We start from the raw sequence: 11,990 nt of genomic DNA, 5'->3' as shown, positions 1-11,990 counted from the left end.
CACGATTTTTTAAACCAGTTTTCCCAAGTCACGAACACAAGAAATGTTTTGGGCCGCTGTAGCCTAGGGGTTAAGCTTTGCCCTTTTCCCTCCTCCCTGAACACTCCTCTTTCCTCAGTCCTGGCTTTTTTCCCTCCTCCTCCACCTCTAATTCTCCTCTAACCTCTCTCCTGCTCTTGTCCATTTTTCCTCCACCTCTCACACACTTACTACCTCTTATTTTTCTGCTCTTCATTTCTTTCTGTCTTCCTTTTCTGCATCATGGAGGTCTGTGTACTGTACATCCTTATCCAAAGTACCATGAAAATTTTAGCAAGTATCATAATTACCCAGAAAAAGGAATTCAAGGCAACACAGGTTCACATACTTTGTAACTACTGTACTCGGCATAAAGGCATTTCAAAAGCAGAAAGATAGAAAAACTGACACTGGTGCCTGGAACACAGTTTCTCTATCCAAATTCAAAGTTAACTGTCATATCTGTGGAAAAAAAAAAAAAATCTTATATGAAGACAATATATGGAGGAAAAGACTGAGAGAGCACTAAAAGGAGGCTTGGAGTGGTAAGAGGGAGTAATGGTAATGAGTGGCAACAGAGACATTTTTGTCATAGCCACTCTGAATGAACCTGGGGACAGGGACCAGGCAACAAAGAGAATGCATTAACCTCCATCACAAAACCACTGGCATTCATGTTAATAAATTGTAAAGTACCAATTTTTGATTGTGTCCTTACCTTAATGTTATACAGTAAATGCACACTCAAGCATCTCTTTACACCTAATCTATTAAAAACATAGCTGCCTTACTTCCTTTACACATAACTCATCATTAATAAGCTTTCCTTCCATTCTCAACCTCTCCTTGTTTTATCTGTTTCTTTTAACACAACATTGAATGTTCTTACTTGCCAACTTTTTCCTCATACCGATATCCAATAATATATACATTCTTCTGTTAACCATCAGACATCTCTGTTCCCTTTTTATCATTCCTCTCCTTCCACTTTATAAATAATACAGCATCTTTCTTTGTCCCCCCTCCCCTTTATACTTTCTCTTCACAGTTACTGCACTACTATTTGTTTCCACTCTATGGACATCAATCAGATTCTCTCAAGGTTCGTACAGAAGCCATAACTTAATTCTGCTTCTCATCATTGTTTAGTCAGTGGCAGCCTTCTGTGCAAAGGCTGTGATTGAAGACATCTCGGAAGGCTCGGTGGCCAGTCGGCTGAACTCGATCTCTTCCCCAGTGCTGCTCTGGGTGTCTGCAGGAGGAAGGCAGGTGTAAACAAACCAGGAATGTAAATCTATCTATTTATCCAAATACCCATCTACTGCCTAATGGCCTTAATAAAACCTACAGGTGTTTCTATCCATACGTCGTAAAAACCCACCTTCTGATGACATACCACCCTCTTTTAAATACTTTCACAATTTGTTTCTTCATCTCATTCTCAAGTTCCTTCTCCCTTCCATCCTAACTGTGTATGAACAATAAGCAAGTCATTAGAAGGAATTACATGCACAGCCATGGGCAAAAGTTTGCTGAGTCTTCTGCCAGCATTGTGTCCTGCTTTCCAAATTTCCTATTCCTCCCCAGCAGACAAAGAGTATCCTTCCTTATACTCTTTCCTGTGCTTCACGCTGTTATCACATAAAAATGGTTCATGTATAATCTTTCATCATCACAGCCAGCAAAGAAGTATTAGCACACTTTTGCTAATATGTACAGTACATCATTAAAAGTTACAGATGTGTTCACAAATATCAGCTTTTTCATACACTTGTACCAGTACAGTACTGTAAACTGGTGGAAATTGACCATTCAACTTTACAAGCAGCAATGAAACTTTAAGGGATCATTTTTCTATCATTCATTATGGACTTGACAGCAAACTAACCACCAACTCATTTCAATTATTATTGGTAAGACTGAACAAAATCACATAATGCTTCTTCACAAGAAAAGATATAATAATAACAATAATCATCATCATCATGAGTACCAACTTGTTTCCATTATTTCAGTTCATGTGTTCCACAGAACAAAATCACAATGATGCTTTCTGACTATGGACAATAACAAAAAGAAAAAAAAAAGTAATGATGAACTGTTATTTCCATTAACCCCTCCGTGGCCGACAGTGTGGAATTTGTCGGGCCCCACAGACCGACCCCACAGCCATTTTTCAAAGTTTCCAAAATCGATTTTTTTTTTTTCTTGCCATACTGAAGAGGATGTTCTGACACACCTGGCAGTGCAAATTTCAGCTTCCTAGACCCATTTGTGGCATGCAATCAAGCATGGAAGTTGTGTAAATATAGGCAGCTGATACCGGTCACATGTAGATTTTACAGTGATGCAACATTGCAGTGTTTTTTTTTTTTTTCCAAAAAACATCATAACTGGTACTGAAATTATGTGAAATAACTAATTTGTTTATTACGAAGTTTTTCAGTACATAATATACGAGGATTCAATTGAAAAAAATATATATAAGTAATCCTTCATTTATCCGGACATAACAGAGCCAAAGGCATGTCTAGGTAGTGGCAACATCCAGATAATGAACACTATTCCCCTACCATACCCAGACCCTACCTCTAACCTATTTGTACAGTACCTACAGTATACTTAATTTGGCGGTGTTCTCTGGTCATTCAGGCATATTTAAACATCAAAACACACATAGGAATAGCCAAAGTAATGGTAAACACCAAGAAAGCCATCCAGAAAAACCACTGAAAACCAAAAAACACCCTACCTATACACTACTGTATGTACAGTACCCTTCCTTATTTTGGCAGTGTTTTCTGGTCATTCTGTCATAGTCTGACATGAAAACATACACAGGATTATCGAAAATAATTTGAAGAAGAAAAAAAAAAAAAAAAAAAAAAAAAAACTGAAAACCAAAAAACACCCTACCCAAACACTATGTACAGTACTCCTCCTCATTTTGGCTGAGTTTTCCGGTCATTCTGCCATATTTTGACATCAAAAATACGTAGGATTATACAAAATAATCTTCAACACCAAGAAAACCATGCAAAAAAAAAAACACCCAACCTAAACACTACTGTATGTACAGTACCCCTCCTATTTTTTGGCACTGTTTTCAGGTCATTCTGCCACACTGTGACATCGAAACATACATAGGATTATCCTAAATAAATCTGAACACCAAGGAAACTATGAAAGAAACCTGAAGTTACCTGCCAAAATACATTCGGTTGGGGTACTTAACACCCAGTGCACCGCAGACAAGCTTCTTAACCCGTACACCGCCAGCAGCTGTAGAGTTGTCCCATGTGGTCTAGTGGCAAACATCTGTGCCTAGCAAATGTCCCATAACTCCTCCTGGTCCTCCTCCTCCTCCTCAACCTGCCAGAGATGGATGATGACTGATGATGTATGGTGCGGTGATGGTGGCCTACCCACCTCAGGAGACTCCAAAGACAGCCTCAAACTTGCGTCCAACAGAGACTCAACAATTGTGGACGTGCTCGGTTACGGGTCCGATGGTGAAGGCGGGAAACGAGCTGGTGGTGGTGAGAATGGGCTGGCACTTGTGGGGTTCACAGGCTTGAGGAAGGAATCGATCATGGTCTGATGATAGGACCGACAATTCTGACAGAGGATGACAGCGTCCCGGACTCCCCACAGCTCCACTGCCAGGCGGAACAGCACCAACTCCCTGTCACAGTGCAGGAGCTCCGCATACTCCTGCACCCCCTCCAGGTAACCACAGAGAACACTGAGATGAGGGACTGAAGGAGCTGCGAAGGGCTACAAGTCAGGGGCCTCATCCTTGTTGGTACCACTGTCCTCTTCCATGCCCGCAGAGGCTGCAGCGGCTATCTCCTCATCAGACATGGTCTGATAACCGGGATTGCTGCCATCATCGTCCAGCCAATCCCTCACATCATCGACGTCCTCCTGCTCTCCTACTGTTCAAAGGCAACTGTGGAAATCATCCATGTCAAACCCTTCAAAGTCGTGCTCAGCTTTGATTCCCTGCAGGAGACGAGACCAACTACTTTCAAGGGTTTTCACGGAGACTTCCTTCTACGCATTTGCCCAGCTGAACAATGCAGACTTCAGGTCGTAACACCAAAGATTCTGCAAGGTCTGCTCCCCACGTGTGTCCTCAACTGTGTCCTTGTCCTCCAGCACCACCATCACCTCGTTCAGGAACCTCTGGTGGTACAGTCTCTTGGCAGCCACGATAATACCCTGGTCCATTGATTGAATCAGAGCAGTAATACTAGGTGACAGAAACATGCACCTAATCGGCCTGTCATAAGCACCCAAATCTTTCTCAGAACAATGTGCGGGGGCATTGTCCAGGAGCAGGAGTGCCTTCACCTGGTTGCGAGCAATACTGAAGATCTCCATTTGATAACAGATAACCTCCTTGACGAAATGTCTGTGGAACCAATCTCTTAAAATCTTAGCGGTAAACCAGGCCTTCACAGAATGGTACCACACAACAGGCAGGCCATCCATCAACCCATGAAGACAACATGGGTGTTTTGAATTCCCAACAACAATGGGTTTGAGGCGGTGCATTCCGTTAGCATTGACACAGCACAAAACAGAGACACGTTGTTTGGACAACTTCCGACCAGGCACAGTCTTCTCCCTTCCCTCAGCCCAGGTGGTGGTGAGCAAGGAGCGGTAAAATAGACCAGTTTCGTTAGCTTTATACACCTGACCAAGGACAAGACCCTCGTCCCTGATCAGGCACTGGACTTCCTGGCGAAACAGGTCTTCTTCCTCCGCTGCTGCATCCAAGGCCTCACCAGTAAGTCCATGGTGAAGTTTGAATTGAAAGAGCCATCCCTCGGACACCTTGAAGTTGTGCACGTTGTGCAGGCATGCAAACTTCTCGGCAGCAGCCTTCACCTCGGTCCCACACACTAGCACCACGTTGCTGACAAAACCATATCAATGTTGGCTGGTCGATAATGGCGTGCTGGGCCTGAGTCATTACCTTCCTGTCACCCCGAAGTGTGTTTTTGGTGAAGTCCTGTCTGTACTGCATAAGCTTGTCGTGTGACTTCTTGATATCAAACAATGTTGACTGGGCTACATCATATTTGCAAAGGATGCGTCCTGTGGGCCAGCCCGTGTCAACCTTGCCCAATATCTCACATTTCTTCCCCAGAGTCAGACCCTTCCTCTTCCACTTCTCAGGTGGTGCTGATGGGGCCATCACCATACACGAGAATACAGCAAAGGAGGGCCACAACCTGAAGAAGGTAGGGAACCACCACAAATGCAACCACATTCACAGCCATCACTTCTAGCAAGTCACTACGAAATAAAGGTGGGAACTGAGGTGTAGGCTTGTGTTAGCCTGCAAAGCAGTACAGTGCTGCCATATTCCACCCAACAGTTGCGTCCAAGCACAGAGGAAGCAAAATACGGCAAACTGACACCTGCATATAAAGTTCAATTCCATTTGCCCAGGCAAGCGTTAGTACGTGATGGAAACAGCAGATGATCAGTACATCACCGCCTTAGGCAGTGTATGACTAATGCGGCCTGCCATGAAACTCTGACCATTTGGTAGGGAAGTGAGCAGGTGTGCGTGGTGGGGGGTTTCGCACTAATTCTGGAGGCCAGGACACTCCTGCCATTCAGTGTAGAGGCGGACGGGTGGTTTTACCGTACATTTACTCATGGCCTGTGGTCTGTGTTACACGTGTGGTGGCCACTGGTACCCCCTCAGCCAGGAACAATGCTCGCCTCTTCCTTTCAAATGCAACCGATGGATTTTCTTGAAATTATGCTCAATGTGTTTCCCAGGCAAAATTACATAGGTTATCCTTACCAAACCTAACCTATCCCATTAGGGCTGCTTGGCAAGGTAGTAGTAGTAGTAGTTGTTCCCTAGGCAGTCTGGCCGAACAGCCCCGAGTCCCTTAGGAAGGCCATGGCTGAGACCGGGCTTTCCCACAGAGCTCTCAAAGAGTGTATGTTGTGTTGTTGGCGTAGGTGATTGTGTGCAATGCAGTCTTCCATAATGTGCTTAATAGTATAGGGTGCTGTGTTGCATCCTCGACAGGCATCAGCGACGGAGTCATCCAGCCTATTCTGGTAGCTTAAGAGGGCTGGATGGTGCCCACATCTCAGCCTGGCCAGGTGGACCCTGTCCTCACGAGGAAGATAGGATTCAGAAGGGTGGATGTCAGGAGACCGTGCATGCAGCTGTGTGCTGTCTTTAAGTGACTGAATGGAGCGGCGAGTGATCTAAGTGTGGATATGCTTCTGAAAGCCGGTCTGAGGTGGGCGAGGGGGTAGAGATGACAGTATTTGTGTATGGTATCGTGTGCTGGGTGTTGTTTTGATGTTCCTTGGTGTGGGTGGATGTGCTGCCCTGTACTGTAGTGGATGTTGTGGGTTTGTGGAGGCTGCAGCAAGAAACTGGGTGCCTCTCATGTCTAGGTGATCCTTGACTTTGAGGACTTTGGTTTCTTGATGTAGGTGGTCTGTGGGTGTAGTAGCTGTGCAGCCTGTGATTATTTTTAGGGCCTTGTCCTGTATGGTCTGTAGTGTGTTGTAGTGTGTTTTGGTGAGGTTAGAAGCCCAGGCAGGGCTTGAATAATTCATCACTGAACGTATGTATTGTTTGTATACTGTGGTGGTGGTTTCTTTGTTGTGTCCAAATGTTGTATGGGCAAGTGACCTCAAAGCACTGAGTCTTGGTGTTATTTTATTTTTAATGTTTGTGATATGTTGTTTAAATGACATTGATGTATTGTATGTTACACCAAGGATTTTGTGTGTGTGTGTGTGGTAGGGGAGTGTTGTTTATGGTGAGGTGTGGGATGTGACTATGTTCTGCTGTCCAGTTTGTAAGAAGAGTCACTGTAGATTTGGCTGGGGCTATTCTGAGCCTGTTTGTGGTGAACCATTCGTGTAGTGTGTTGAGGTAAGGTTGAATGATGTGTGCAGCTGTGTTTGCATTTTGGTGCTTACATGTAAGTGTTATATCATCTGCATACGAAGCTATGTGTATCTGTGGTGTGTGAGGTGTGGGTACGTCGTGCATGTATAGGTTAAAGAGTGTAGGGGACAAAACAGATCCTTGGGGGAAGTCGTTTGTGAAGTTTCTGATGTTAGAAGACTGACCGGCAATTGTTACGTGTGCACGTGCCTGCTATGTAGTTTGCCAGCCATCTTTTTGTGTTATTGTGCATGTTTGTGTTAAGTATTTTGTTTGTGAGGTTGTGGTGGGGGATAGCATCAAAAGCTTTGCTAATGTCTAGTGTGATTAGGATTGTTCTGTGTGGTGGCCTAATTGAATTCATGCCATCGAAAACTCTCTGCGTAAGGTCTGTAAGAAGGGTGTTTGTGGAGTGTAGTGGCCTAAAGCCATGTTGTGACTGGGCTAGGGGAATGTGAGGTGTGACTAGTTGTAGTACCAGTCGTTCACTGACTTTAGAGGGGGTGCAGAGGAATGTGATGGGGCGATGTGAGGAGGGTAACGTGGGGTCTTTGCTGGGTTTAGGGATAGTGATGATATTGCCATGCTTCAAGATGTTGGGTATTATGTTGTGTGAGTAGCTATAGTTCGATATGTTGGTGAGTGCTTGTATGCTTTGTGGTCATAGGTGTTTAAGGTGAATGTTGCTTATGTTGTCTGGTCCATAGGCAGATAAGTGCTTGAGGTTGTTAATGATGTGCTTCGTCTGGTTGTAAGTGAATGGTGCGTAGTCTGGGTCTGTGGGGAACTGTCTCTTACGTCGGATGATACGTCGGTCTTCGGGATGGGGGTTTAGATGGCTGACTTGTGAAAAGTGATTGATGAGAGTGTTTGCTTGTTGTTTGTTTGAGGGTATGGTGTCTGTTGTTGTGATGGCAGCGTGTGCTTGTGTGGTGTTGCTGTTGGAAAGTGTGATACTGTTTAGTATTTTGTAGAGTTTGCTGATGTTTGTTTTGTGGTGAAGTGTCTGGAGATAATTTTTCCAGTTTAGTGTTTGCTGTTCTGATATTTTATTGTTTATCTGAGTGTTGAGTTCTTGTATTTGTTGTATGGTGTCTTGTGTATGGGGTGTTGGAGAGTGTCGCAGTGTGTCCCGTTGTCTGATGAGGCCTTGAATTTCTGGTGTGCAGTTGGGGTTGTCTCTCTTTCTGTTGCCTCTATGGATGTGTCTTTTGTCGGTATTTTGTATAATTGTATTGAAAGTGTGCACAGCGGTGTTGATGTTTGTGATGGGTGTACTGTTTAGTTTTTCAAAATGTTCTTCTGTTTCAGTTACAAAGGCATCCCAGTTGGCTCTCTTATAATTAGTGTATGTGTGTTTGTGGCCAGCTGGGGTGATTCTGGTTTTGGTAGTGATGATGATTGGGAGGTGATCGGAACCTAGAGTTTTGATCACTCTCCATGATGTAGTGGGGGCGAGGTTTGGGGAGCAGAAGGTGATGTCTGGAGATGATGGGAGGAAGAGGGCTTGGTGTGGGATATGGGTATGTTGGTCTAGACTGTTCAGTATGAAAAGATGTTCTGTCTGGGATTGTAGTACCAGCCCTCTGTCTGTGTCAGGGTTGTTGACATGCCAGGCCGATGCCTTGGCGTTGAAATCACCACCCAGGATGATGTTGGGTATGTTAGTGATGTGGTGTATCTGTGAAGAGTAATTGTGTGGTACTGTGGGGGACGATTGGGGGGGAATGTATGTGTTAGCAACTGTTATGTATGATTTGTTACCAGTGCGTATTTTAATTGATTGTATTTCAGTTGTGGTGTCATGTGGGGGGAGAAGTGACTTTGTGTGTGCACTGGTATCTGTAAAGTTGATGGATTTGTGTACCAGGATGATGAGTCCACTGCCACCGCCGTCGGCCCGGTCTTGTCGAATGGTGGTGAAGTTATGCAATGTTGGTGTTTTCTGTGCTCTGTGTAGTTTTGTTTCTTGTAAGATGGCAATGTGTATGTTTTGTTGTTTGATGAATTGTGCGGGTTCTTGTTTTTTGGTGTTTATGCCATCTATGTTTAACTGAAGGATATTTATGTTGTGTGTGCGATGTGTGTTGGCTGCTGCAGCACGGGGGGGAGGTGGTGTGAGTGGAGGGGAAGGGCTAGGAGGAGGTTGTGATGGAGGTAAGGGTTGAGGTGGATTAGGATGGGTTGGAATGGGAGGAGTTGGGGGACTGGATGGTGCGGGAGGGGTCGGTGGGTTTGACTGTGGAGGTGTGAAGGAAGTAGGAGTAGGATTGGAAGGGGGGTTGATGGGTGGGGGGAAGGAGCATAAGGAGCAGGTCCAGGTGTTTGTGTAATGTTTTCTGGATGCAAGTGTTGTGCAGGTGTAATGGGTCCAGTTCTTGCAAGAATTGCACTGAACTGAACTCTTTGTCTGTCGGCTCGACATGATAGGTTTTGAGCATGTTGGACATATGTATTTGTTGGTGGGTCCTGGATTGCTCTCAATGTCCCCGGCTAGAAGAAGTCGTCGAGAAATGACGAAGGATTTTCTTGAAAATATGCTCAATGTGTTTCCCAGGCAAAATTACATAGGTTATCCTTACCAAACCTAACCTATCCCATTAGGGTTGCTTGGCCAAGGTGGATGACTGTGGTACTGAAATAAATACCCATACCAAATAGAAGTGTACTGTATATATACATATACAGTACAGTGGGGCACCAATTTTCGCGCCTAATTGGGTCCAAAAATAATGCGCGAAAGTGGAATTAGCGAAAATTGGGGCATTGTCTTTATGGCAAAAAGGCTAATTGGTTCCCGGTTATCCTAAAGTAACATCAGATTTTTATTTTCACTTGCAATACAGTACATCAAATCACTATTGTACATTGCATTGTGAGATACAAACAATAAAAACTGTACAGTACACATTATATGAGGAGAAACATACCACAGAGACCAGGTTGAGGTGTTTAATGGATGTTGGGGGTAAGTATCCGAGGCGCGTGGCGGGCTTATTTAGCCACGCCAGACGTATTGGCGCCACCTCTTGCAGCCTCGCTACCACCATGCTGTTTCCTCATACTACGCACTGTCGATTCTGGGATGTTAAATATACGGCAGATTTCACTGTTTTTTGCGCCCTTGTCCATGTGCTCAACTATCTTCCTTTTCATTTCATTATTATACTGCCGTTTCTTCACTCCAACACAATACTCTCTTTTAGCCTTGGCCTTTCCTCCCGACTTTGAATGTCCTGGCCACTTTTTATCACCACCACTGCCTCCCGGTCCTCCCCCCACACCACCAGGCTCTCCCCCCACACCAGCAGGCCCTTTCCCCACACTACCAGGTATAGTAGAGGCCATTGAACCGTGAGAATCCAACACAATGGAGCTAGCACGCTCGTATACAATGGCGGGAATGGGTGGACAGAGTGTTGACATGACGTCATTCAAGATGGCGGTGGGTTGCGGGCGGGCGGTGCAGGAAATTCAAAGTTCAAAATATTGTCCCAAACCCAAAATTTGTGCGCGAAAATCGATTTTTTTCAAGCGAAAGTGGAAGTTAGGGAATATTTGGTGCATGCCGCGAAAGTGGATTCCGCGAATCCTGCTGTAGCGAAAGTTGGTGCACTACTGTATACTGTATATATATATACTGTACAGTAAACTCGCCCCGAACATGTTCTCGCCGAACGCACTCGCAATTATACATGGTTAGTGCTGGGATATGTATAAGACAATGTAAGATTAAAGAACTATTACGAAAACTATATATTTATGCAAGAGAGGCCTTTGAAAGGCCAAATCCTCGAACATCAGCTCAGCACACACGGTTTGTTTTGATCACGTGATGTGATTCGCTGTACTGCTTTTCCTCAGTGCTGTATTTGTAAGTTAAATATTTACAGTACTGTTCTGGTAAGTTTATGTGCAAGTTAAAGTATTATTAAATAACGTTCAAGCAAGAAATAAAGTCTTATAACCAGTTTTCTGATAGGCGTCAGAATATTACCTTTTTTATTTGTTTGTTAAATATTTGCTGTACTGCTTTTCCACAGTACTGTATTTGTAAGTTAAATATTTACTATTCTGGTATGCACTTGTAAGTTAAAGCACTTAAAGAAAGTTAAAGCATTAAGTAAAGCCTTGTAACCAGTTATAGATTACACATGATCGGTGGGTTCCAAGACAATTCGCCATCATGTCAATTCCCCGTCAAAACATGAATGATTCCCAGTCAGGACAATTCGCACTCTGGATGATTCCCCGTCATTATATAAATATACTTATATTAATTAATCAATACTTTTATAAATATACTTATTATTAATTAATCAATACTTTAATAACTATATTTCAGGGAGATCCATCAAAGTCTATGTTGTCTTGTTATTGTTGTGACGGCGGACTGGCTTGACAGCGAATAGTCCAGAAATACCATTTTGCTCCCTAGACTCCCTAAATGTGGTATTTTGCTGTTATCTGCCATTGGTAATCAATATGAAGCACTTTAAGTGGTTAGAAGGTTTATTTAATGTTATAACTTACAAATACAGTACTTCACAGCAAAACTTCGACATACAAATATGTAAACACAAGGCAACATTCTGATGCCGACTGGTTTTGGCATCGGAATGTTGCCTTGTGTTTACGACGGTATTTGTATGTTGAAGTTTTGCTATGAAGTACTGTATTTGTAGGTTATAACATTAAATAAACCTTCTAACCACTTAAAGTGCTTCATATTGATTACCAATGGCAGATAACAGCAAAATACCATGTTTAGGAGATCTAGGGAGCAAAATAAGGAGTAGTTAAAACTTACGCAGTTTCGCACCGAATGTGCCACGTTAGGAACGAAACCCACGCGTTGGGGGCGAGCTTGCTGTATATGTCTGTGTGTGTGTGTGTGTGTGTGTGTGTATATATATATATATATACTGTATGTATATATATACATATATACTGTATATATATACATATATATATATACTGTATACTGTATATATACTGTATATATATATATATATATATATATATATAT

General features: G+C 43.4%; 1 protein-coding gene across 1 annotated transcript in view; it reads right to left on the bottom strand.

Moving 5' to 3' along the window:
- Positions 1 to 1,005: 1,005 nt before the first annotated feature.
- LOC145406868 (protein wntless-like) overlaps positions 1,006 to 11,990 on the bottom strand; it is a 233,546-nt gene continuing 222,561 nt past the window's right edge. Inside the window, exon 11 of the mRNA XM_080277981.1 lies at positions 1,006 to 1,270. Within this exon, the coding sequence (XP_080134107.1) occupies positions 1,164 to 1,270 (107 nt within the window). The 3' untranslated portion in view covers positions 1,006 to 1,163. The remainder of the gene's footprint in view (positions 1,271 to 11,990) is intronic.

The sequence above is a fragment of the Coenobita brevimanus genome, chromosome 71, assembly GCF_032717465.1.
Source record: "Coenobita brevimanus isolate Jiangsu-jjx chromosome 71, ASM3271746v2, whole genome shotgun sequence".
NCBI classification, from domain to species: Eukaryota; Metazoa; Arthropoda; class Malacostraca; order Decapoda; family Coenobitidae; genus Coenobita; species Coenobita brevimanus.
The sequence above is the reverse complement of the archived record's forward strand: the minus strand, read 5'-3'. Positions and strand labels throughout refer to the sequence as shown.